This window comes from Suncus etruscus, chromosome 5 (assembly GCF_024139225.1).
Source record: "Suncus etruscus isolate mSunEtr1 chromosome 5, mSunEtr1.pri.cur, whole genome shotgun sequence".
NCBI lineage: Eukaryota > Metazoa > Chordata > Mammalia > Eulipotyphla > Soricidae > Suncus > Suncus etruscus.
In genome coordinates, this window is record NC_064852.1 from 148,740,175 (window position 1) to 148,762,412 (window position 22,238).

At 38.6% G+C, this 22,238-nt stretch overlaps 1 protein-coding gene across 18 annotated transcripts in view; it reads right to left on the reverse strand.

Annotated features, from left to right (window-relative positions):
• The window catches only part of RIMS2 (regulating synaptic membrane exocytosis 2), a 565,766-nt gene that overhangs the window by 298,701 nt on the left and 244,827 nt on the right, over positions 1-22,238 (reverse strand). For all 18 annotated transcript variants that reach the window (XM_049773842.1, XM_049773835.1, XM_049773829.1 and 15 more), the window contains one exon: positions 8,555-9,480. In XM_049773842.1, coding sequence (XP_049629799.1) covers positions 8,555-9,480 — 926 coding nt within the window. The remainder of the gene's footprint in view (positions 1-8,554; positions 9,481-22,238) is intronic.

Genomic DNA, 22,238 nt, shown 5'->3' on the forward strand with positions numbered 1-22,238 from the left:
AACTATACAAAATTATTGCTTCAGTATTATTTAAATACATACAATAGGATACTACTTGACTGTAAAAAATCATGGCAATTTGCTGCAAGATAGATCTAGAGAATATCATGCTGAGTGGAGCAAGTCAGAAATAGATGAACAATTATAAAACAATCTCTTTTGCATTTGGGATATGAAGAAGCATAGTCAGGCACATATTTGACATTTCCCAGCATGAAACCCTAGTCCTGCAAAATGTCAACAGGCTTAAGTGATAGAAAGATCTTCTAGTCAAATAAGTTTAGAGCACTCTGGATTAAATGTAAGTAGATTCCTTGTGGGCAGAATCTTTTACATAGTAATGAGGACATGCTTTTTTCCCAAGAATTATATAGCACACAGTTTCCACAAATTTAATTGGAACACTAATCTTATTTACAAGACACGTGTTCTAGAAATAGTATTTTCAGCATCCTACTAAAATTTTTCTGTGTGTCTTATTTTTTTTAAACTTGATGATAATACTAAATTCTTTTCCCCCTGAAGAAAAACATCAGTATTAAATGTGACTCAGAGTCCAAAATTTTAAGTTACCCCTAAGGAATCTCATTAAAGAGGCCTCTAAGGAACTTCATAGTCTCCCCTTTATGACAGGGTCAGTGAGCTGATTACGTGCCTCAGACCATGGTGACTGGACCTTACTGCCATTCTCATTAGCCAGACTCAGGCAAAGTTGGAGCCTTGCTCTAGTCTAGAGACTGCTGCTGATACCCCGGGGAGACCCAGTAGGAGATCTGAGTGCCCAAGGCAGCAGACAAAGTTCTTAGGAACTGTGGCCACAATTTAGGAACCTTGGTTGCATCCAGTAACAAACAACTCTCCAAACAAGTTCTATATTATTTTTAAAATGTATTCTTTATTAAAATGCTGTGATTTACAATCCCATTAGTGATGCTTCTCTGCCCACATCATGCCAACAGCACCACACCTGCCACCAGAGTAACCATATGCCTTCATCCAGATCCTACCCCACTCAATTCTGTGGACCAACTCTCTAGTTTTGTGTCTTGAGCCATTTGTTGTTCCCTTACTGTGCATCTTTATATCTCATACATGACAGGCATGATACTATGTCTATCATTTTCCGTTTTACTCACAGCATTCAGCATTATACCCTCTAGTTCCAGCCAAATAGCTGCAGATTGTATGATTTTGTCTTTTCTAACAGCTACATAGTATTCCTGTGTGTGTACTATAATTTTTAGCCATTTATTTGTAGCTGGGATTTTTGATTGTTTTCATGTCTTGACTATTGTACTAAAACTGTGCAAATATTCCTTCAGATTAATGTTTTTGTGTTTGGAAGGGGAGAAGTCGAGAAGTGGTCTTGTTGGGTCAGATAAAAGCTCCATTCTTATTTTTTTTAGAAATCTCCATATTGCTTTAGAAATCTTAAACTGAAAAAGGATGGTACATACAAACAATGGAATACTATGCAGCCCCAATAACAAATAAAATTATGAAATTTGCCATGACATAAATGGAACTAGAGAATGTTATGGTGAGTAAAGTCAGTCAGGAGGAGAGGGATACATACAGAATGATATCTCTAGTAGTCAGGAGGTAAAGGAGGAAGATATGGGATGCATACTGGGAACAGGGGTGGAGGGAGGACATCACTGCACTGGTGGTGGGAATACCCTTGATTTATTGTCACTACGAACCTTGAATATTACTGTGAAAATCTTTGTAATTTATTTTAATCACAATAAAAATTAATTTAAAAAATAATACAAAAAATAGATACAAGTAAATAGCAACAAAGGGTCAAAGGCAAATTAACAGGATTGATCCACAATTGAGATTGAGGTAAGGAGCCTTGAAAGAAGGGCCACTAGGGCCTTTGAGGAGGGAAATAGGTACACTGGGGTAAGTGTGGTACTAGAATGATGTAATGGGAAACCATCATATACCAGTATTGTTCATCACAGAACCTCAATAAATAAACAATAAAAATAGATTCATAAAAAGTTTCTAGTTCAGTTAGCATATTTTATTAATGAGATATGGGAAGGCTTAAGATAAATTAAGTTCATTATTATCACTCTCAATTCCTTCTGAAGATAAAACTACATAAATAAAAGGAAACAGGGGCCGGAGAGATAGCATGGAGGTAAGGTGTTTGCCTTGCATGCAGAAGAACAGTGGTTCGAATCCCGGCATCCCATATGGTCCCCCGAGCCTGCCAGGAGCGTAGAGCCAGGAATAACCCCTGAGAGTTGCTGATGTGATCCAAAAACCAAAAACCAAAAAAAAAAAAAAAAAAAAAAAAAAAGAAAAAGGAGGAAACAGATGTAGATGGTTTGAACAAACTTTTTCAGCTTAGAACCAGCTCCTTCCTAATCAAGTCCCCAGACCTGAAGACATTGAGACAGTGAAGCTGACTCTCTGTTATCTTTATACCATACACACAACCCATCTACATGCTGCTGAGGCTCCAAAATGACCAAATTTGTGACGCAATAAATGCACTGTGGTGGTTTTCCTCAAATACACAGTCATTTAAAAGCAAGGATAAGATTAAAAAAAAAAAAGTAGATAGGGGCAATAGCACAGCAGTAGGACGTTTTTCTTGAAAATGGCTGACATAGGATGGACCTCAGTTCAGTCCCTGCCATCCCATATGGTCCCCCAAGCCAGGAGCAATTACTGAATGCATAGTCAGGAGTAACCCCTGAGCGTCACCGGGTGTGGCCCCCCCTCAAAAAAAAAAAAAACAGGGGCCCGGAGAGATAGCACAGCGGCGTTTGCCTTGCAAGCAGCCGATCCAGGACCAACGGTGGTTGGTTCCAATCCCGGTGTCCCATATGGTCCCCCATGCCTGCCAGGAGCTATTTCTGAGCAGACAGCCAGGAGTAACCCCTGAGCACCGCCAGGTGTGGCCCAAAAACCAAAACAAACAAACAAACAAACAAAATAGTAGATATAAAGAACAATAAATGCTTAGCTCAATTAAGTTCCAAAATAAAATGAAGGCTAGCCAAGATATAACTACACTTAAGGAGACAAAAAGCAAGGGCAATAATACAGTGAGTAGGACGCTTGCCTAGCATGTACTCAACCCAGGTTTAATCCCTGACATTCTATATGGAACGATGAGCAGCACCAGGAATGATTCCTGAGGGTGGATTCAGGCATCAGCCTTGAGCATCATTGAGTGATGAGGACAATCATTAAGTATGAGAATTTCTGGTTAGGAGAGAAAGCAGAGGTGAGTGACACACTATGCGCTTCCCTTGCTAAAAATAACAAACATTTTAGTTCATTAAATGGTATCCAGAATTTTAACTCCATTCCTCTATAGCTTTTTATTTTTGCAATAGGAAACGTAGATGCAGATTTCAAAATCTTGCAACAATGCAAATGTCCTTAGAGAGACACCATATACAAAATACTGTCAAGAAGTTTCAAACGTTTTTCCATATTTTGCAACTTTATGTGGCAAATATGATGGCACTGCATTACCAAAGAATTAGAGTACTGGGGACCTAAGAGATAGCTCAATGGACTTTGCATATTGGAACCCCAAGTTTGATCCCAAAACCAGATGGTACCCTGATCAATGTCATGAGTAACCCCAGAGCATGGAGCCAGGAGTAACCTCATGGACCTGGAAGTAGCGCCTGAACACCACTGAAAATGTGCTGCCTTGCCCCACTACCAAAAAAAAAAAAAAAGCAGAGTACATCACAGAATCTACAGCAAGCCTCTGAAGACAGCAAAGCCACTTTTATTTTTATTTAATAATATGATAAATTCAAGCCTATGTGGAAACTAAAGTTTATCAAATAAACTTAAGTACTGTGATTCTAAAAAATGAAATTATGTAGTCTATGATAAAATATTTAGTTTCTTAATATTTTAACAAATAATTTTCTTAGTTTTCATAATTTAAGTGCACATAAGTGTGTGGAGAAATGACCTAAATTATAAAATTATATTAAAAGTGTGTTGTCTTTTGATAAAAAATACTTGCTTTGGGGGCCGGGTGGTGGCGCTGAAGGTAAGGTGCCTGCCTTGCCTGCACTAGCCTAGGACGGACCGCGGTTCGATCCCCCGGTGTCACATATGGTCCCCCAAGAAGCCAGGAGCAACTTCTGAGCGCATAGCCAGGAGTAACCCCTTAGCGTCACAGGGTGTGGCCCAAAAACAAAAAAAAAAAAAAAAAAATACTTGCTTTTTTTTGGAGGGTGGGGTTGGTTTTTGGACCACACACCTGATGTCACTCAGAGGTTACTTCTGGCTCTTCAATTAGTAATTACTCTTGGTAGGCATGGGACCATATGGGCTGCAAGGGATTGCACCCGGGTTGGCCACATGCAAGTCAAACGTCCTACCAGCGGTGCTATCACTCCCACCGCTGCTTTTTTGTTTTTGTTTTGTTTTGGGGGCCAAAGTAAAAGTATTCAGGACTTTTGGCTCTGCACTCAGAGATCACTACTGGAAGTGCTCAGGGGACCATATGGGATGCTGGGTATCAAACCCATGCAAGGCAAACACCCTACCTGTTGTACTATCATTCCAACCTCAAATAATGTTTTCTGGCACAAAGAATACCATGTTTTATAAAAGACACCTGTTTTGTGTATGAACCACGTGATATTTTGCCAAAAGAGTTAACATGTTCTAGATGAGAACAATACAAACCAAGATTCTAAGGTGAATTAATGGGAGCCTGGAGAGTCAGGCATGACCAAGTGACCAAGGGACAACTCATAGCTGATTTTAATACATTTGCATAAGAAAAACTTATTCCCAGAAGGGCCATGACAAGTACTGGAAGACCAAGTCTGGTCAGAATATGGCTGGTACCTTGACTACACTGTGGAGTCCTACTTCTTTCCTGACAAATCATGAATATTCTATCTATAATGAATATTCTCTATTCCTTTACCTGTACAAACTAGACTAGACTGTACAAACAAAACTAGAGATTTGCATGATTGATTCTAGAGTATGTCTGCACCCTAATCCTTAGATAATGTACTAATATACCATTACTTTAAATATTCTTTCATAAATGTTTTCTCTTATTTATATCTCTGGCACATGCTTGAATTTTTTTGTTTGTTTCTGTTTTTTACAACCAGTGGCGCTCAGGAGTTACTCCTGATTCTGAGCTCAGAAATCACTTCTGTCTGGCTCAAAAAACTTTTGAAATGCCAGGTATCTAACATAGATTGGCCATATGAAAAGAAATACCCTATCTACTATGCTGTTTCTCCAGCCTCACATCCTTGAATTCTTTCCTGTCCAGGCCAAACAAGTCCAGGCCTAAAATGAGACCTAACCCCACTTCCTGCATCACAACTAATTAATGTTCTAACTTGCTATATTTGAACTAAAGATGTATTTTCTCTGATTTCATTTGTTAAATCATTTCTTTCCCTTTTGGCTGTGACTTTTTTTAGTTTTTATCATTATTTGTATATACATAATACGCTGATTTTGTCTGACATTATTACCCCAGCAGAAGTCCAGCACCAGTCATAAAAGGGGTCAGCCCCTTTAAAAAAAGAACTTAATTATTTTTGGGTAGCTGGACCTATAAAATATAAATGCCTATTGTATGTGTAAATATACCCTCATGGGGTGGAGAGTCAGTATAGAGAGTGTGTGGCAGTTTGAAAAGGCAGTTGGAGCAGCTGTCTGATCAAACTGTTTCTGCTCGCTGATTTTGGCTTTATCTCTTTTTTTTTTTTTTTTTTTTGGTTTTTGGGCCACACCCGGTGACGCTCAGGGGTTACTCCTGGCTATGCGCTCAGAAGTCGCTCCTGGCTTGGGGGACCATATGAGACGCCGGGGGATCGAACCGCGGTCCGTCTCCTAGGCTAGCGCAGGTAAGGCAGGCACCTTACCTCGAGCGCCACCGCCCGGCCCGGCTTTATCTCTTGAACTGGTTACCCTTTCCTTTGAACATTTGCTTCACCTTTACCTGACCCTTAATCTGACTTTACCCTGGTCCCAAACCCAGCTCTCTCTGTCTCTCTCTCTCTCTCTCTCTGTCTCTCTCTCTCTCTCTCTGTCTGTCTCTCTCTCTCTCTCTCTCTCTCTCTCTCTCTCTCTCTCTCTCTCATTTTCTCTCTTCTGGCCTAGGGTTTGTCTTAGGTGCCTATATTAAAAATGCTTGAAGTATTTTGCCAGAGTCTTGCTTGAAAGGCAAGCATGGGCCCACCTCTGGTAGCATGGCTTTCTGGCATGCTCCTTCAGCATAGAATTATTTTAAATTAAAAGCAACTAAAAAGCAAATACAAGAGAAGTCCTCTTCCCCATTTGCCTAAAAGCAAGACAAAACTCTTTAAAGGAGCTCCATGATTTATCCAGAAGGATAGAACCATATCACTCTGTAAGATCAAAGATGGTGCCAGAAGAATCCATACAAGAACTTTATCCAGACCTCTCTCCTTCGTGGCAACACCAAATTTTACATTCTCCCAACACTTGCTACCCTAACACTGAAATCCTTTTTCTTTATTTTTGTCACTTTTGTTAAGATACTTTATTAATCCAAGTTCTACCTCCCTCGACTAAAGTTAGTTTTCATAATGTGAAAAAATCCTGCCTGTGTTAATTTGTTTCCATCATCAAACATATAAGCCACCCCAGTAAACTTAACGGAAATGCAGAAAGAAGTTGAGGTGGTAATTTCTCCTTCTGCTATGTTCACCACATAACTTTAGAAACTAAACTCTGTGTGCTTCAGCTGGGATTGTAATAAAGATGTTATTTCCCACAAGAGATTATTTGGGAAACAAAATGCAGAGTTATGGCATTTAGCCTTCCCTGTTTGTACCATGAATTGGATCTCTATTCACATCTTTTATGTCACTCCTTAGAGTTTCATTGTTTTCTTCCTGTAAAGCTATTTTTATATAACATTTTAAGTCATAATTTTTAATGGGAATGACCTTTCATTTATATTTTGTAAATATTTTGGTACACCATAAAATGATTCTATATATTATTCTATATAGCAGCTTTCTTGAATTTCTTTCTGATTCCTGTTATTTCTTATGAGCAAGAAATGGATCATTCGCCAAACATATGAGAGAGATAAAGAGATAATGTGGGTGTAGAACTTGGTATACAAGGATCATTTGTATATTCAAGTATTTAATGTATTGTAGCATGCACCAAAATCAGTTATAAAAAGATTATATAAAAGCATGAGGCAATATACAGTTGAAAAACTAGCTGTATTGAGAATGAAAAAAGAAATCTGAGCAAAATTTCAAACATTTAGTCATGTTAAACTCAGTATTTCAAAATTACCAAAGAAAATTAGCAAATTGAATATCAATAAAAATGAGAAATGTATTTGGAAGAGATGACAATTAAGATGGGTAAAATATTAACCACATAAAAATTCTTATAAATCAATAATAGGAAAATCTCCTACCCAAAAGGAACATAGGCAGAAAGAATGAGAGGAATGAGCAGATAATTCAAAGGAGTAGCTCAAACACTGATAAACAAAACTTTCAATTGTCACAATCATACTCTAATGTATTTTTGTCTATAATACTGGCAAAGAATTGGTGCTACAAAACTAGAAGTTCGGGGCCGGGCGGTGGCACTAAAGGTAAAGTGCCTGCCTTGCCTGCGCTAGCCTTGGATGGACCACGGTTCGATCCCCCGGTGTCCCATATGGTCCCCCAAGCCAGGAGCAACTTCTGAGCGCATAGCCAGGAGTAACCCCTGAGCGTTACCGGGTGTGGCCCAAAAAAACCAAAAACAAAACAAACAAAAAAAAAAAAAACTAGAAGTTCTAGCACAATAGACAAGTGTTGCTAGTCTGAATTAAAAGCACAAAGAATTAAATTAAAGGAATAAAAAGCGCAAATTCATATTTGTGAAATACTCAGAGAATTTAAAAATATATGGAAAAAGTTAAAACAGTACAGTAGTGTTAGTACTAGCAGATACAAGTTATTGTAATATCTCTCCCAAAATTAATCTTCTATGTCATCTCCTTATCACAGATTGCCAGTTCAGTCGTTTAAAGCATCATTCTACAGAACAGCTAATGGTTTGAAAAAAAAACAACTAATAATACAATATCAATTGAAAAAAAAAAACAGAAAAAAATATATCATTTTCATAAACATGTAAAATATGCAGCATAGGAAAGGGGAAATATAACAAAATATTAACAATTATTAATTGGCAAAAAGAATTATGGATATCTTATATTGCATTCTTTTACTTGGGGAACATCATACATTATTGTACAATTACAGCCAATAACTATTTTGCTATGTCATAAAGTAGAAAGAACTTTCAAACATCATGAAAAAAATCATTTTTCATAATCAACCTATTTCTTCCACCTCGAGGCTTTTCACTTGAATTTCTTGCCATAAAACCAACACCCTTCATTTAAATGGTCTCAAATTAAAGTAGCGGTATTGAAGTGCGTACTTCTACAGAGAGGCATCCTACAAAGGGGGGGGGGGGGGAACAAAACGTATCTAAGCAATTATTGGGAAAGGCGTGATCAGAATGGAAAGCTTACCTTTTTCACTCACACTCTCACTTTCAATCTCAACATCATCACAACTTGTATATTCAGGAGTGGAAGCTAATTCTTCCTCTGAACTGCTCAATGATACCTGGCGCATTTTACCTCCTTTCTTGGACTTATGAGGCTTTGGTGGTGGAGGCCGCACTGACTCGGACTGGTCTGAGCTCAGAGAATCGTTCCTTAGCATGGTTTCCATTTTTTCCCGTTTGGTTTTCCTGACAGCCGAGCTAGGGTCTAAATGGTGCTGCTTCCTGATGGAGTCAGCACTTCTCAAGTCTGGTCTGTCAATGGGGATGGGGCTCCTGCGGGGGGTCGGAGGACTATGGTTTGTGGTCCTTGGTGGGTAGGAGCTGGGCCCTTGGGCCTCTCGAGTTCTCTCCATCGAATAGGAGCGTTGGTTCTCCAGGGCAGCCCGGCGTTCCGAGATAGATCTCTGCCTCGACGGGCGGTCCATCCTTAGCATGGACAGCCTGGCATCCTCCAGCTCGGCATTGGCCAGGGACACGTCGCTGTGCCTCCTCTCGTGCCGGGCGCGGGACACCTCTGCATGGATGCGCATCTGTTCTTCATAGGGCTGCGGCTTGACGGGGTAACGGGCCAGGTTGGGGTCGCTCCGGTAGCGGGCCTGGTACTCCTCCTCCCGCCTTTGTCTTTCATACTCGTCTCTGCTCTCCACCTCCTCGTCATCCTCCAGGTACTCTGGGGAATGCCGGCGGCTTCTCCTGCTGGAGTCCCTATAATTCATATGATCAGAGTCGTCATGGTACTGGGGCTCCCGCTGAGAACGCAGGTCGGAGTAATCGGAGGGAGACCCGGGCATGGCGCTGTCGAGAGGGGCATATTGGGAATAGTCGTCTCTGTCGTCCCTCTGGTCGTACCTCCTGTTCTGATCTCTAGACACCGAAGGGCTCCTTTGCCTAAGTAACCAAAGCAAAGAAAGGTCAGGAGGACATTGAAGCAGCTGCCGGGGAATACAATCAAGAGAGGCCTTCTGCTTCCTTTGACATTTCATTCTAAAGTCCTGTCGTAACAACAACAAAAAAGGCTAGTGCTCATTCTCTGTAGTTCTATTGAGAAAGTCAAAACTAGGCGACTTTTGATGTGCTTGTTAACTCCTGATATACTACCTGCAGAAAATATTTAATTACCTATAGAAAAAAACGACCCAATCCTTGAAATTAGGTAATCATTTTCAATTCTGCAGCACGAACACACTATTTATGATCAAGTCCTAGAGTTTTGTCAGCTCCCAACTGGTCTTCAGAAGCTTAGAAAATATCCACCTTCTATTCTGTCTACTCCTGATATCTTGGTGTGAAAATTACTTAAAAACACAAATGAAGTAAAATGTTTAAGATTTGTATATTTTAGGTCTAAAACTGAGGACTAGTTCTTCAAAACTCAGTTTTTCTATCCATCATCTATCTCTAGGCCTTTTCCTAACACTGACTCATCCAAATCTTCATTTTATCATTACATCTCTAACCCTCTTGACAGCACTAACGTGAGATATGCAGTTTACATAAATGCCAACAGGAATCATTCACTTGCCACAAAAAAACCTTGCTCTTTACGAAAACACTTGCATTGTTAACAATTCCTCTTTAAGATTAAGGCCAGCTATGACAGCAGACCCCTCAGATTTTCTTTCCAGCCAAGAGAAAGTAATGATGTAAAAATATCATCTATGTCTCTCACACTAGGAAAACTGAGTAGTTATACCACAACCACAGATAATTTTGTTAATCAAAGAACCATGCTTTCTTCTTCCCTGCCATCAACCACTAGACATACAAAGCAAATTGGATAGAAACCTGAAGATGATCAAAGGTTAAAAATAACTATGATAGTGTTATATGAAAAAATTTTAAATCGTTATTTTTAGACAAATTTAAAATCATTATTTTTAGACAAATGGCTAAAAAAATACTTAGTACATTTAATAGCAAAATACTGTGATAAAACACTATAGTTAAGAATCTGTGTGCCTTCGTTCTACTGTTGCTATAAATTGGCTAATTTGCCAGTGTATCTTAACATGAGAGACATAGATAAAACACTTGTTAACTTGGCTTCTGCTGCTGCTAAGTTACAGAAATCACATAAATGTGTATTAAAATACCTTCTTTAGCAAAATGTATTTGTGAGTCAATCATTTTAACAACCAAACATTTTGAACAAAATCCTTGAGTAAACTGAAGATTCCTAGTAATATAGTTAACATTATACTGAACATTATAGAAAAGTAGGGGTGTAACACTCTATGCAATTATTTTAAGGAATTTGCATTTTAATTAATTATTTTTATTTTAATTAAGAAAAATATATATACTAAACTGAATTTTTTTTTTGTGGTTTTTGGGTTACACCTGGCAGCGCTCAGGAGTCACTCCTGGCTCTAAGTTCAGAAATCGCCCCTGGCGGGCACAGGGGACCATATGGGATGCCGGGATTCGAACCACCATCCTTCAGCATGAAAGGCAAATGCCTTACCTCCATGCTATCTCTCTGGCCCCAACTAAATTGAAATTTGAAGGAATTTGCATAGTTACCATGGTGAGCCTTTGTAACACAGGGAATATATAGGATTTTATTGATGAATAAGAATATTAAATTACAACAGAATTAACTTCCAAAGAAAGGAATATTAATTGGACCTTAGAAGGCATCTAAGGCTTTTTAAAATTGTACCTTAAATGAGTAAATCAATATTAATGAATTCAATATTAATCCAGCAACCACTTCATTCTGGAGATTATAAAATTTGGTTAACATGTGAATCATACTGTAGATAATGGCTTGTATTGGATTTAAATAAAAATAGAATGGTGTATAGAACATGGCTTCTGAAACTAGGGTGACTAGTTAACATGGAATTGGACTTTTTAAAAATCCCTTTAAGGGGGGCCGGGCGGTGGCGCTAAAGGTAAGGTGCCTGCCTTACCTGCGCTAGCCTAGGACGGACCGCGGTTCGATCCCCCGGCATCCCATATGGTCCCCCAAGAAGCCAGGAGCAACTTCTGAGCGCATAGCCAGGAGTAACCCCTGAGCGTCACAGGGTGTGGCCCAAAAACCAAAAATAAATAAATAAATAAATAAAATCCCTTTAAGGTAGAGAATTTTACTAAAGCTATGCTAGAAGGGAAATTTTTATTTGAAGAATACTCTTAACCAAAGTGAAAAAAATCTTTTACCAATCAACCAAAATTCTTAGTCAAAATAATTTTACCAACTTCATAATTATTTCATATTCACCCTACTTTAAATTAAAACTACATAGTTCTAAACACTAGTTTTCCATGACTAGAAAGGTAAATTCTTTGAAAATTAAATTACTGCATTTCTAATCTCGATTTCTACACTGACCTCTATGAAAAACCTTAGCAATTATTATTAAGTAGGAAAAATGAGAAGTAAAAGAATATAATTTCCATGTTCCTTTACATAATCATAAAACATTTAATTTAGTATCTAATACTTAAGTTTACCATAAATTCAGAAGAATGGAGAATTTGTCAAAGATGCCATATTTCATATTATACTTTCAAAGACCCTGAGAGAAGCAGAATTAAAAACGAGCCCTTAATAATATATTTGATGTGACATTCTTTAGAACCTTAATTTTAAATTCTACAATTCTCTCTTCTGTTTCTCACATATCAAATCAAAGTATATTTATATTCACTTTATATTTACCTAATAGCTTTTCACCCTACCTTCTTTATTGAAAACTAGTTTTTAACAACTATTTTCTCTTTCTTTATAATATAACTTATAGCTGCAATCAGTTTATAGAAAATTACATACAAAATATCCCAAATCATTACAAATGACATTATGATTGGGCAAAATAGTTTGAGCATAAAACTATCCAATTCATCTCTTCAGAGTTTCATGTCTGAAAATCATATTAACTTGTAGATAAATTCCAAATAATTCCTCAATAAAAGATTATTTCCTAATTTCCAAAAAAACATTTTAATTTACATACTTATTAATCATCATATAGATTCTGTCATCATAACATGTATGATCTGTATCATTTCATTGGTTCATTACCATACAAAAAAAATACTGGTCATATATCCTCTAAACCAAGCATCAAGTTTATAAATATACTCAGAAGACATTTGAAAACAATTTTGTGGATAGAGCAAGGCTACTGATAAGCTTAAGTTTATAGATTTGTGTGTTTTAATTTTTATCTCTTAAAGCTAACAACATAGAAAATGGTGTGAGAAAATATAAAAATGTTTCTGTATATTCAAATCTTATCTTACAAGTCTATGTAAAAATCTTAGTCATAAACTTCATTAGTAGAAACTAAGTAATTATCATTTTTAATAAAAAACATGAATAATGTTTGAAGAATCAATCTTGAAAAATACTTTCATCTTTTTAAAAGCTTTTATAAAGCATGAAATTGCTAACTAAAACAAAATAGTGATTAATTACATTACACAGCACTAACCACAGAGTTTAACATCACGTTGCAATCAAATTTGTAGCCATTAAGACACATTAAGGATTTAATATAAGTAATCTTATCAAACTTGAAATAGAATAAAGTACCCTCCTAAATTTCTACAGAAATCAAACCAGTTCATATTTGTCAAAATCCATAAAAATCAATTCATCTTTTTTAAACTACCAACACTGAAAGCAGCTGTATAGCTTTACCTTTCGTTCAACACCAACGTATATCTGTAGAATACAAAGCATCAAGTTGACAAAAATACATCAACACTGTGCCAGGCAGTGCTTTCATTTAATCCTTCTTGCTCTATCTACATCACGAGTTGGTCTTAATCAGGTGACTGACAAGTCTCTTCTTGCTTTCAACCACTGTATTACAAACTCAATTACCAAAATGTTCCCGGTCTAACAGTCCTCACTCACAACAGAGCTAGAGGTTCCTTTAGTGCGAAAAAGGTTACTCTTTAATGCCGTGACTGTGGCTGCATATAGTTCCAGGTCAAGCAAGAATGTACCCTGTAAGAAGGATTATGCGACTTAGCTGATTAAGGCTTCACGATACTGAACACCAAATGCAACCCGCATCCAAGGCATTTCTGGGATCTATACATAAAGCAAGTTGAATCTTCTTTTTTTTAAATATTTTTAAATTTTAGAATATCAAACCATTTTTAAGACACATTCTCTGTTAGTCATTACAATATTCCTAAAATGACAGGACTCACAATGTTCACTACTGGGAAGTCTGTTAGCACTGTTGTCTCTAGCAGGGGTCCTCAAACTTTTTAAACAGGGGGCCAGTTCACTGTCCTTCAGACTGTTGGAGAGCCAGATTATAGTAAAAACAAAAATTATGAACAAATTTCTATGCACACTGCATATATCCTATTTAGAAGTGAAGAAACAAAATGGGAATAAATACAATATGTGGCCCGCGGGCTGTAGTTTGAGGACCATTGCAAAAGTATGGAAAAAATAATAAACAGTGAGGGAGTGAAAACAGGCCCTATATTAAAAAAAAAAAAAAAAGACAAATGACTTAAATAAAAAGTGAACTTTGGGACTGTGTAAGCAATGTGGGGGCTGCCAGGAAGGAAAAAAGTTGGGGTGCCCAGGCGACTCAGCAACAGTCTGCATGCAGGGCAGATCGCTCTGCATTTAATGATATGCTGAAACTAGAGGATGCTCCACATCAGTCTGACATCAACGAAAGAAATACACAGAATCCAGAGTCCTTAAATGTAAAAGTCTGATACCAACTATAGCTAAAGTGTGAAAAAGTTTCCCCGGGACATTGAGAATGACTGGAGTTGGATAGACTGGTATGCCTGGAACCCAGAGTCTGTCTTATGCCAATAAACTTCTGGGGTGAGGCCTTTTTGTAATCAGGTCAAGGATTTTTTTTCCTCCAATTTTCTGGACCTATACAAACATTGGCAATTGCCACTATCACACCGTTACTATATTTTTTTACTCTTATCCTTTAAGGAAAAAATACAACTTACTGAACTTAAAAACAAATTACTGTAGTAGAATGCCTGTCTCAAATACAGGCAGGGGATGGGAAGGGGGAGGGGGTAATGTTGCACTGGTGAAGGGGGGTGTTCTGGTTATGACTGTAACCCAAATATGATCATGTTACTTAAATAAAAAATATATTTAATATAAAAAAAGTTGGGGTGAGTAAATGAGGACAAATGAGTGGACTGTGCCAAGGATATCAGTGAATTCTAAAAGGGTGAAGTGAATACATATTAAACCTATTGATCTTTCAATGCAGCTCATTGGAAACCTATATAAATTGATGCAGTCTTATTTCTATTTAAAATTTTTTTAACTTTAAAAAACACCCTAATTTACAAAATGGTTCATGATAAAGTCATTTCAGGCATTCAATGTTCCAACATTAACCCCACCACCAATGCAACCTTTTTTCTACCAATGTCCCCAATTCCCCAATCAGCCCCCAAAGACTGCCTCTTTAGCAGGCCCAAAAATTTTATTTTATATTGCTTGTTGCAACAAAATGGCAATGCTACCTCAAGTTAAAAAAAAAAAAAGTACTACTAAAATGGTTTAAAATATCTATAATTTCGGGCCCGGAGAGATAGCACAGTGGCGTTTGCCTTGCAAGCAGCCGATCCAGCACCAAAGGTGGTTGGTTCGAATCCCGGTGTCCCATATGGTCCCCCGTGCCTGCCAGGAGCTATTTCTGAGCAGACAGCCAGGAGTAACCCCTGAGCACCACCAGGTGTGGCCTAAAAACCAAAAAAAAAAAAAATCTATAATTTCAAATTATTCAGTAACAAGTTAAGTATTTACAAAGAAAGAGTCCCTTTCCAAAGATGCCAAGGGATAAGAAATAGCAGTTCCTGTGGAAATTTAATTAAAAATAATGGGTTCCATAGACTAATATGTTGGTGAGACATATTAATGTTTAAGTCAAGCTCTGCTTACTTTTATCACTTAACCTCTCCAAGCCACTACTGAGTCATTAGAAAAATTAACAAGGAGAGAGGATGGATACCACCACAGATTCCTTTCTACCAAAAGCCAGTTACATAATGTTGTTATTGCTCTTCTGAGAATTGACTAACTTACACATAACGGAGAAAAGCTAGATTTTGCAGAGCAAAAGAGGTTCTAGAAAGTACCGTGCTAGTGTGGGCTCCTGCTAACTTCAAACACAAAACAAAGGCCACACTCTGCCAATCTCAATACCACTGTCACAGGATTCTCTCATTGGAAATGAGCTCGAGGGAGATGGTAGCAGGGCATTAACTCATGGTTAATGATTTAACAAGATGACTAATAAAGATGAACAATAGAAATGTAGTCAAATTTCAAGATATTTATTATTTTGGAGGATGAGGGGTGGTTTGAGACATATCCAGTGGTGCTCAAAGACTAGCCCTGGCTTACGGCTGAAGTAACAACCCACCCACCCCCTCACACCCTAGCTCCTCAAGAGCTCAAGGGATTTTTGTGGTAGTGCTAGGGATAAAATTTAAACCTGGGCCGGAGCGACAGCACAGCGGTAGGACATTTGCCTTGCACACAGCCAACCTGAGACAGACCCAGGTTTAATCCCCAGCATCCCATATGGTCCCCCGAGCCTACCAATAGGGATTTCTGAGCGCAGAGCCAGGAGTAACCCCTGAACACCGCTCAATGTGACCCCCAAACAAAACAAAACAAACAAAAAAGCCTTAATAAATGTAAACCAATTGCATGCAAAAACCAGCATTCAGTCCTATGAAGTCTCTTCAGCTCCCAAGATAATTACATTTTATAAAAGCATTAGACCATGATAGAACTGAATCAACCTCACAGTTCCTATTGAACTCAAAAACTATTTCATAGACTGTGTATCTTTCTCCCAGGTTACAAGTGCAGAAGGTAGCAGATCATGGTTGATGAACTGAGAAGCTGAGCTTCCTGTCCACCACTGGTAGCACCTCAGGGAACTCTAGTCTATTCCTCAGCCTGTACCTGTACCTCATGGTCAGCACCCCCTGTCCCCCTATGAGGATCAACCTCATGCTTGGCCCCATCATTTCTATCTGACCCAACTTCCTCTTCACTCTGTGCCTCCTTCCAGAGCTCAGCTTCTCATCAAAATCTGCCTTACCTTGTCTCCACTTTAACTCTGCTTTTGCACGTTTTGATGCCCTGGGTGAGAAGTTCACATTCATTCCCAAGTATAAGGTCACAAATCGGGTTAAAAAAGTTCTCCTGAGGGCCCGGAGAGAAAGCACAGCGGCTTTTGCCTTACAAGCAGCTGATTCAGGACCAAAGGTGGATGGTTCGAATCCTGGCATCCCATATGGTCCCCCGTGCCTGCCAGGAGCTATTTCTGGGCAGAGAGCCAGCAGTAATCCCTGAGCACCGCCGGGTGTGACCCAAAAACCAAAAAAAAAAAAAAAAAGTTCTCCTGAGATTATTATGCTGAGTGGGTGTCAGAGGGGAAGGAATAAACATATAATAATCTCACTCATTTGTGGGATATAAGAAAAAAACAAGCGATAGTAATGTAAAAATATCCACAGACAATAGAGATAAGGGTCAGGAGATCCAGCCCAGGGTAGAAAGCTTGCCACAAAGAGTGGTTAGTGCAGTTAGAGTAGAGAAGGATCCACTATGACAGTGATAGCTGGAACTGATCATACTGAACAAGAACTCAGTGCTGAAAGGGGAGAAAGTGACATGCAAGGTGCCCCTCCATTAAAAATAGTGCAAACCAGACCCGGAGAGATAGCACAGCAGTAGGGAGTTTGCCCTGCATGTGGACAACCCAGGATGGACCCCGACTTGATTCCCAGCATCCCATGTGGTCCCTGACCTGTCAGGAGCAATTTCTAAGTGCCACCGGATGTGACCTAACGCCCCCCTCCCATAATGCAAACCACAGTATCAAAAAGAAAAAAGAGAAAAGAGAGAGAAGCAAATTGCCTGCTCAAGAGACAGGTAGGAATTGGGGGCCTGGAGGGTGGGACGTAAAAAAGAGACATCAGCGGCAGGAAGGGTACACTGGTAAAGGGTAGTATAAATTCTATGCCTGAAACCTAGCAATGAATAATTTTGTAACCACACAACTTAAATAACGCAATTAATTTAAAAAATACTTTAAAAAAAAGTTATCCTTGGGGCCGGTGAGGTGGCGCTAGAGGTAAGGTGTCTGCTTTGCAAGCACTAGCCAAGGAAGGACCACGACCTCGGTTCGATCATTCCCCCCCCCTGCGTCCCATATGGTCCCCCCAAGCCAGGGGCAATTTCTGAGTGCTTAGCCAAGAGTAACCCCTGAGCATCAAAATGGGTGTGGCCCCCCAAAAAACCAAAACAAACAAAAAAATTTTCTCCTGAGAAGAGTTAGAATTTTAGTATTCAATAACTTTCTCAGAAGTACACAATAACAACAAGATCCTACAAATCAGGTTTGGGTTCATTTTTTATTTCATTAATAACATTTTCCATTGTCTTTAGAAAGATGATGGTGCTCTTGTCCATTCTAATTGCTCAAGCATGATGCACAAAGGATACTACCTAGAAATACCATTGCTCCCCCACCATACCCTACTGCCTCTCTCCAATTTTCCATGCCAATAAAGAAAACCTTTCTATAAAGGAAACACTTAAATATGGAGTGATTTCACTTAACTCTGGTAGTCTTTGAAACAGTCCTACAAGAAAGAGAAATAAAGAAAAAAAACAATAAAAACGTATCACAAGTAAGATAGAAGAAACAGAAACAAAGAAAAGAGAAATAAATTTAGTTATCAACTGCTTTCCCCAACTCATCTATGAATGACTTAGCACACACTGGAAAGTGTAGTTAGTTCACTCTCCCTGGAGCCTCTATGGGACAGTTCCTTTTGTGAACCATGTTTATTGGTTTAGTAAATCTCTTCCATTTTTTCCCCTCAATTTTCTCTCTGCCCCAAAGACAGTTTCCAGTTACTTGACTGGAGCGTACAACCCCAATAACCAGAGAAGCGAACTCTAATCCTGTAAGAAATAAACAAACTGCTTATCTGCATACTATATGCAGAATGAATTTTTCATTTTGTATCTATTTCCTTATTCAGCAAAGCCAGATAAAGCTCTACAATATGGGAAATACAAATGGTCTTTATTGGAAGCCCTGCTAGTGATAATTCTGTCCCCTGACTTGCTCATCTTAGCCCATGAGGAGATCCTGTTAGGTCAATTCTACTGTGTTTTAAACACAAGTCCCAGACACTTCTGACCACTGTCATTGCAACAAATGTGCTGCACTCACCATTATTTCCCAGATGACTCACTGCAAAGCTTCCAGCTGGTTGGGTTGCCCTGCTTCTAAGACAGCCTCAAATAGTGCAACCACAACCCAATCTCAACCTCAAAATGACAGGACAGGTCAGCACCAATGTCTGCAGGCATACTCAGTGTTGGCATGATCCTGGGATCCAACACCCACTACTCTCTCGCCCCTTCCCCCTCTGGCTCTAATCAAGTCAGGCTCCCCAAAGATTTTCCTTGATGACCACTGTTCTAGAGGCTCCCCTTACCAGGAATGCTGTTGCTTCCCCACCCCAATAAATGGGGGCATCTTTCCACTTGCTCAGTAGACACTGTCTTCCCAAAACCTCACATTCTCCAAGGACCTGCCCTGACTGACATCTGTTATCTCAAACTTCCACCTCCACTTTCCCCAAATTCTCAACCCCATCTCCTTCACCAGCTTTGCTTGAATTATTTGGTAATATTCATCAGCCTATGCGTATAAATGTGTGTGCGTTTGTTTTTTAGCCAATATCTGGCTATGCACTCAGAAATCACTTCTGGTGGTGCTTGAGGGATCATCTGGGATGCTGGGATTAAACCTGGGTTAACCACTTGCTTCCTTGGGTATTCCAGTATTATAGACAGCAGTTACTGTTTTGGTAACTTTTCTCCCCAAAATGTTGTCACAGTAATTATTCAATAAGTGGTTATTGAATAAGTAAGTTACTTAGGAAAGGCTTTTTAGGGGAGAGTAGATAGGGTAGAGGGTCACAATGCACAATACTTAGGATCTCCTCCAGATTGTGGGCTCAGAGTTTGCTCCCAGAAGTGCTCAGGCAACCATGCATTGCAGAAATGGAAGCCATATCTCCTGCATGAAAAGCCTGCAGTTGATCATTGAGCTATCTTTCCAGCTCTAGGCATAGTATATTTTACAGGGCTACAATAATCTTGTTTGCCCAACTAGACAACTAATCTACAAAGTAAATTTAATAGTGTTAGCTGAAATTTACACTATTTGTTCTCAATATTTATGATTTTCCTTGAAAACCAAACTCACAAAATTACCTCCAAATACTGCCTGAAGTGAAGATGTCAAAGATCTGCCTTTGATGCATGGGTACTGAGAATATTAACCTCTTCATCTAAGCTTCTGAGTCTGCTCTATGTAATTTTCTTTATTTGCAATTATTAGTTGGGAACTTAAATTACTGTTTATGCAGAATGTGGTGAAACTGCATTGTTTGAAATAGGGAGAGGAGCAGATAAAAAAAACTCATTTCTTGGCAACAGAACAGAAAAGTTATCTGAAAAATAGAGCTACAGCTCTGTCAGTTAGCCATCCAACTGATTTTCAAGAGAATATAAATCAATCACATTATTGTTGAGCATGGCAGGTACAGAAAAGCACTTGCTCCACACGATTTTCTTGTGGAGAATTTATAACCAAATCAATGCAAAGATGTTGGGAGCAACTAACATGCAAGATAAAGCAAAAACCAATTATCTATAAGTATATGTTGTTTATATTTTTATTAGACCAGATTTGTGGCGGTAGAATTTTTGTTACGTAATTCCTAGATATTTTCATGTCAATATATGTACAAATATGTATTACTTATGTCATACAAAGCTGAAGGCACAAAAGTGAAGGGTGCGAAGTCCTTCAGCATGGCCTGTGCATTCATTCAGAGCCAATATGAGCCCCATGAGATCACTGAAAAGAGTCTACAAAGAAATAATCATAAAAACAGCATGGTATTGGAACAAAGACATAGACTTGAGTATTCAGAGAATTGACCTCCAGACATGCAATCAATTAATCTTTGATAAAGGATCAAGAAATATAAAGTAAAGCAAGGAAAGCCTCCTTAACAAGTGGGGTTAGGAACAACTGGTCAGCCACATGCAAAAAAGCAAATTCAGACCTCTCTTTAACACCATGCACAAAGGTCAAATTAATCTGGAAACAATCCAGGTGCCCAACAACAGATGAGTGGCTAAAGAAACTGTTGCACATATACATAATGACATACTATGCAGCCATTAGTAAAATAAAGTCATGAAATTTTCCTATATATGGACGAACATGGAAACTATTATGCTGAGTGAAATGAGTCAGAAGGAGAGAGACAGACACAAAATAGTCTCACTCATCTATGGGATTTAAGAAAAATAAAAGACATTATTGAGTAATACACAGAGACAATAGAAATAAGGGCTGAAAGACCAGCCCATGGTATGAAGCTTACCACAAGAGTGGTGAGTTCAGTTAGAGAAATAACTACAATGACAATGATCATGGAAATGGTAGTAAGTGGGGGCAGGGGAGAGAGATAGGGGGCAATGGTGGTGGGAATATTTTACTGGGGGGGTGTTTTTTTTAATAACTGAAACTCAACTACAAACATGTTTTTAAACAGGGTGCTTAAATAAAGATAGTAATTTAAAAAATGGATGAAAGACCTTGATATCAGACCATAAATTATAAGGTATATAGAAGACATTGAAACTAAAGGCATCTTCAAGAGGAAATTCCATTGTCCAAGTAAGTGGAAGCAAAGATAAACAAATGGGAATACATTAAATAGAGAAGCTTCTGCACTTCCAAGGAAACAGAGTAGGATACAAAAGCCAACCATAGAATGCAAAAAACTTTTTACCCAATATCTATCTAATAAGGGGCAAATATCTAAAATTTACAAGGTACTGACAGTTCACAAGACAAAAACATCTAGCTCCATAAAAAAAAAAAATTTGGGAGAAGAAATAAACAGACATTTCCTGAAAGTAGAAATACAGATAGCCAAAAGGCACACGAAAAAATGTTTCACATCACCAATCATTAGGGAGATGCAAATTAAGAGTGATGAGTTCAGTTAGAGAAATAACTACACTGAAAACTATAACAATGTGAATGAATGAGGGAAGTGGAAAACCTGGCTAGAGTACAGGTGGGGGTGGGTTGGGGTGAAGGGAGATTTGGGACATTGGTGATGGGAACATTGCACCGGTGATGGGGGATGTTCTTTATATGACTAAAACCCAACCACAATCATGTTTGTAATCAAGGTGTTTAAATAAAATATTATTAAAAAAAACAACGAGGTACCATCTCACAGCACAGAAACTGACGGGTGCTGGCGGGGATGTGGGGAGAAAGTAACTCTCATTCACTTGCTAGTGGGAATGCCATTTAGCCTAGCCCTTTTGAAAAACAATATGGATATTCCTTTAAAAAAATGGAAATTGAGTTTTCATATGACCCAGCTATACCACTCCGACAGATATACCCTAGAAACACAAAAACACAATAATATATATCAAGCTTTCTTCACTTCTACATTCATCACCACACTATGTACAAAACCCAGAATCTGGAAACATCCTCGGTGCCCAACAACAAATGATTGCTAAAGAAACTGTGGCACATCTA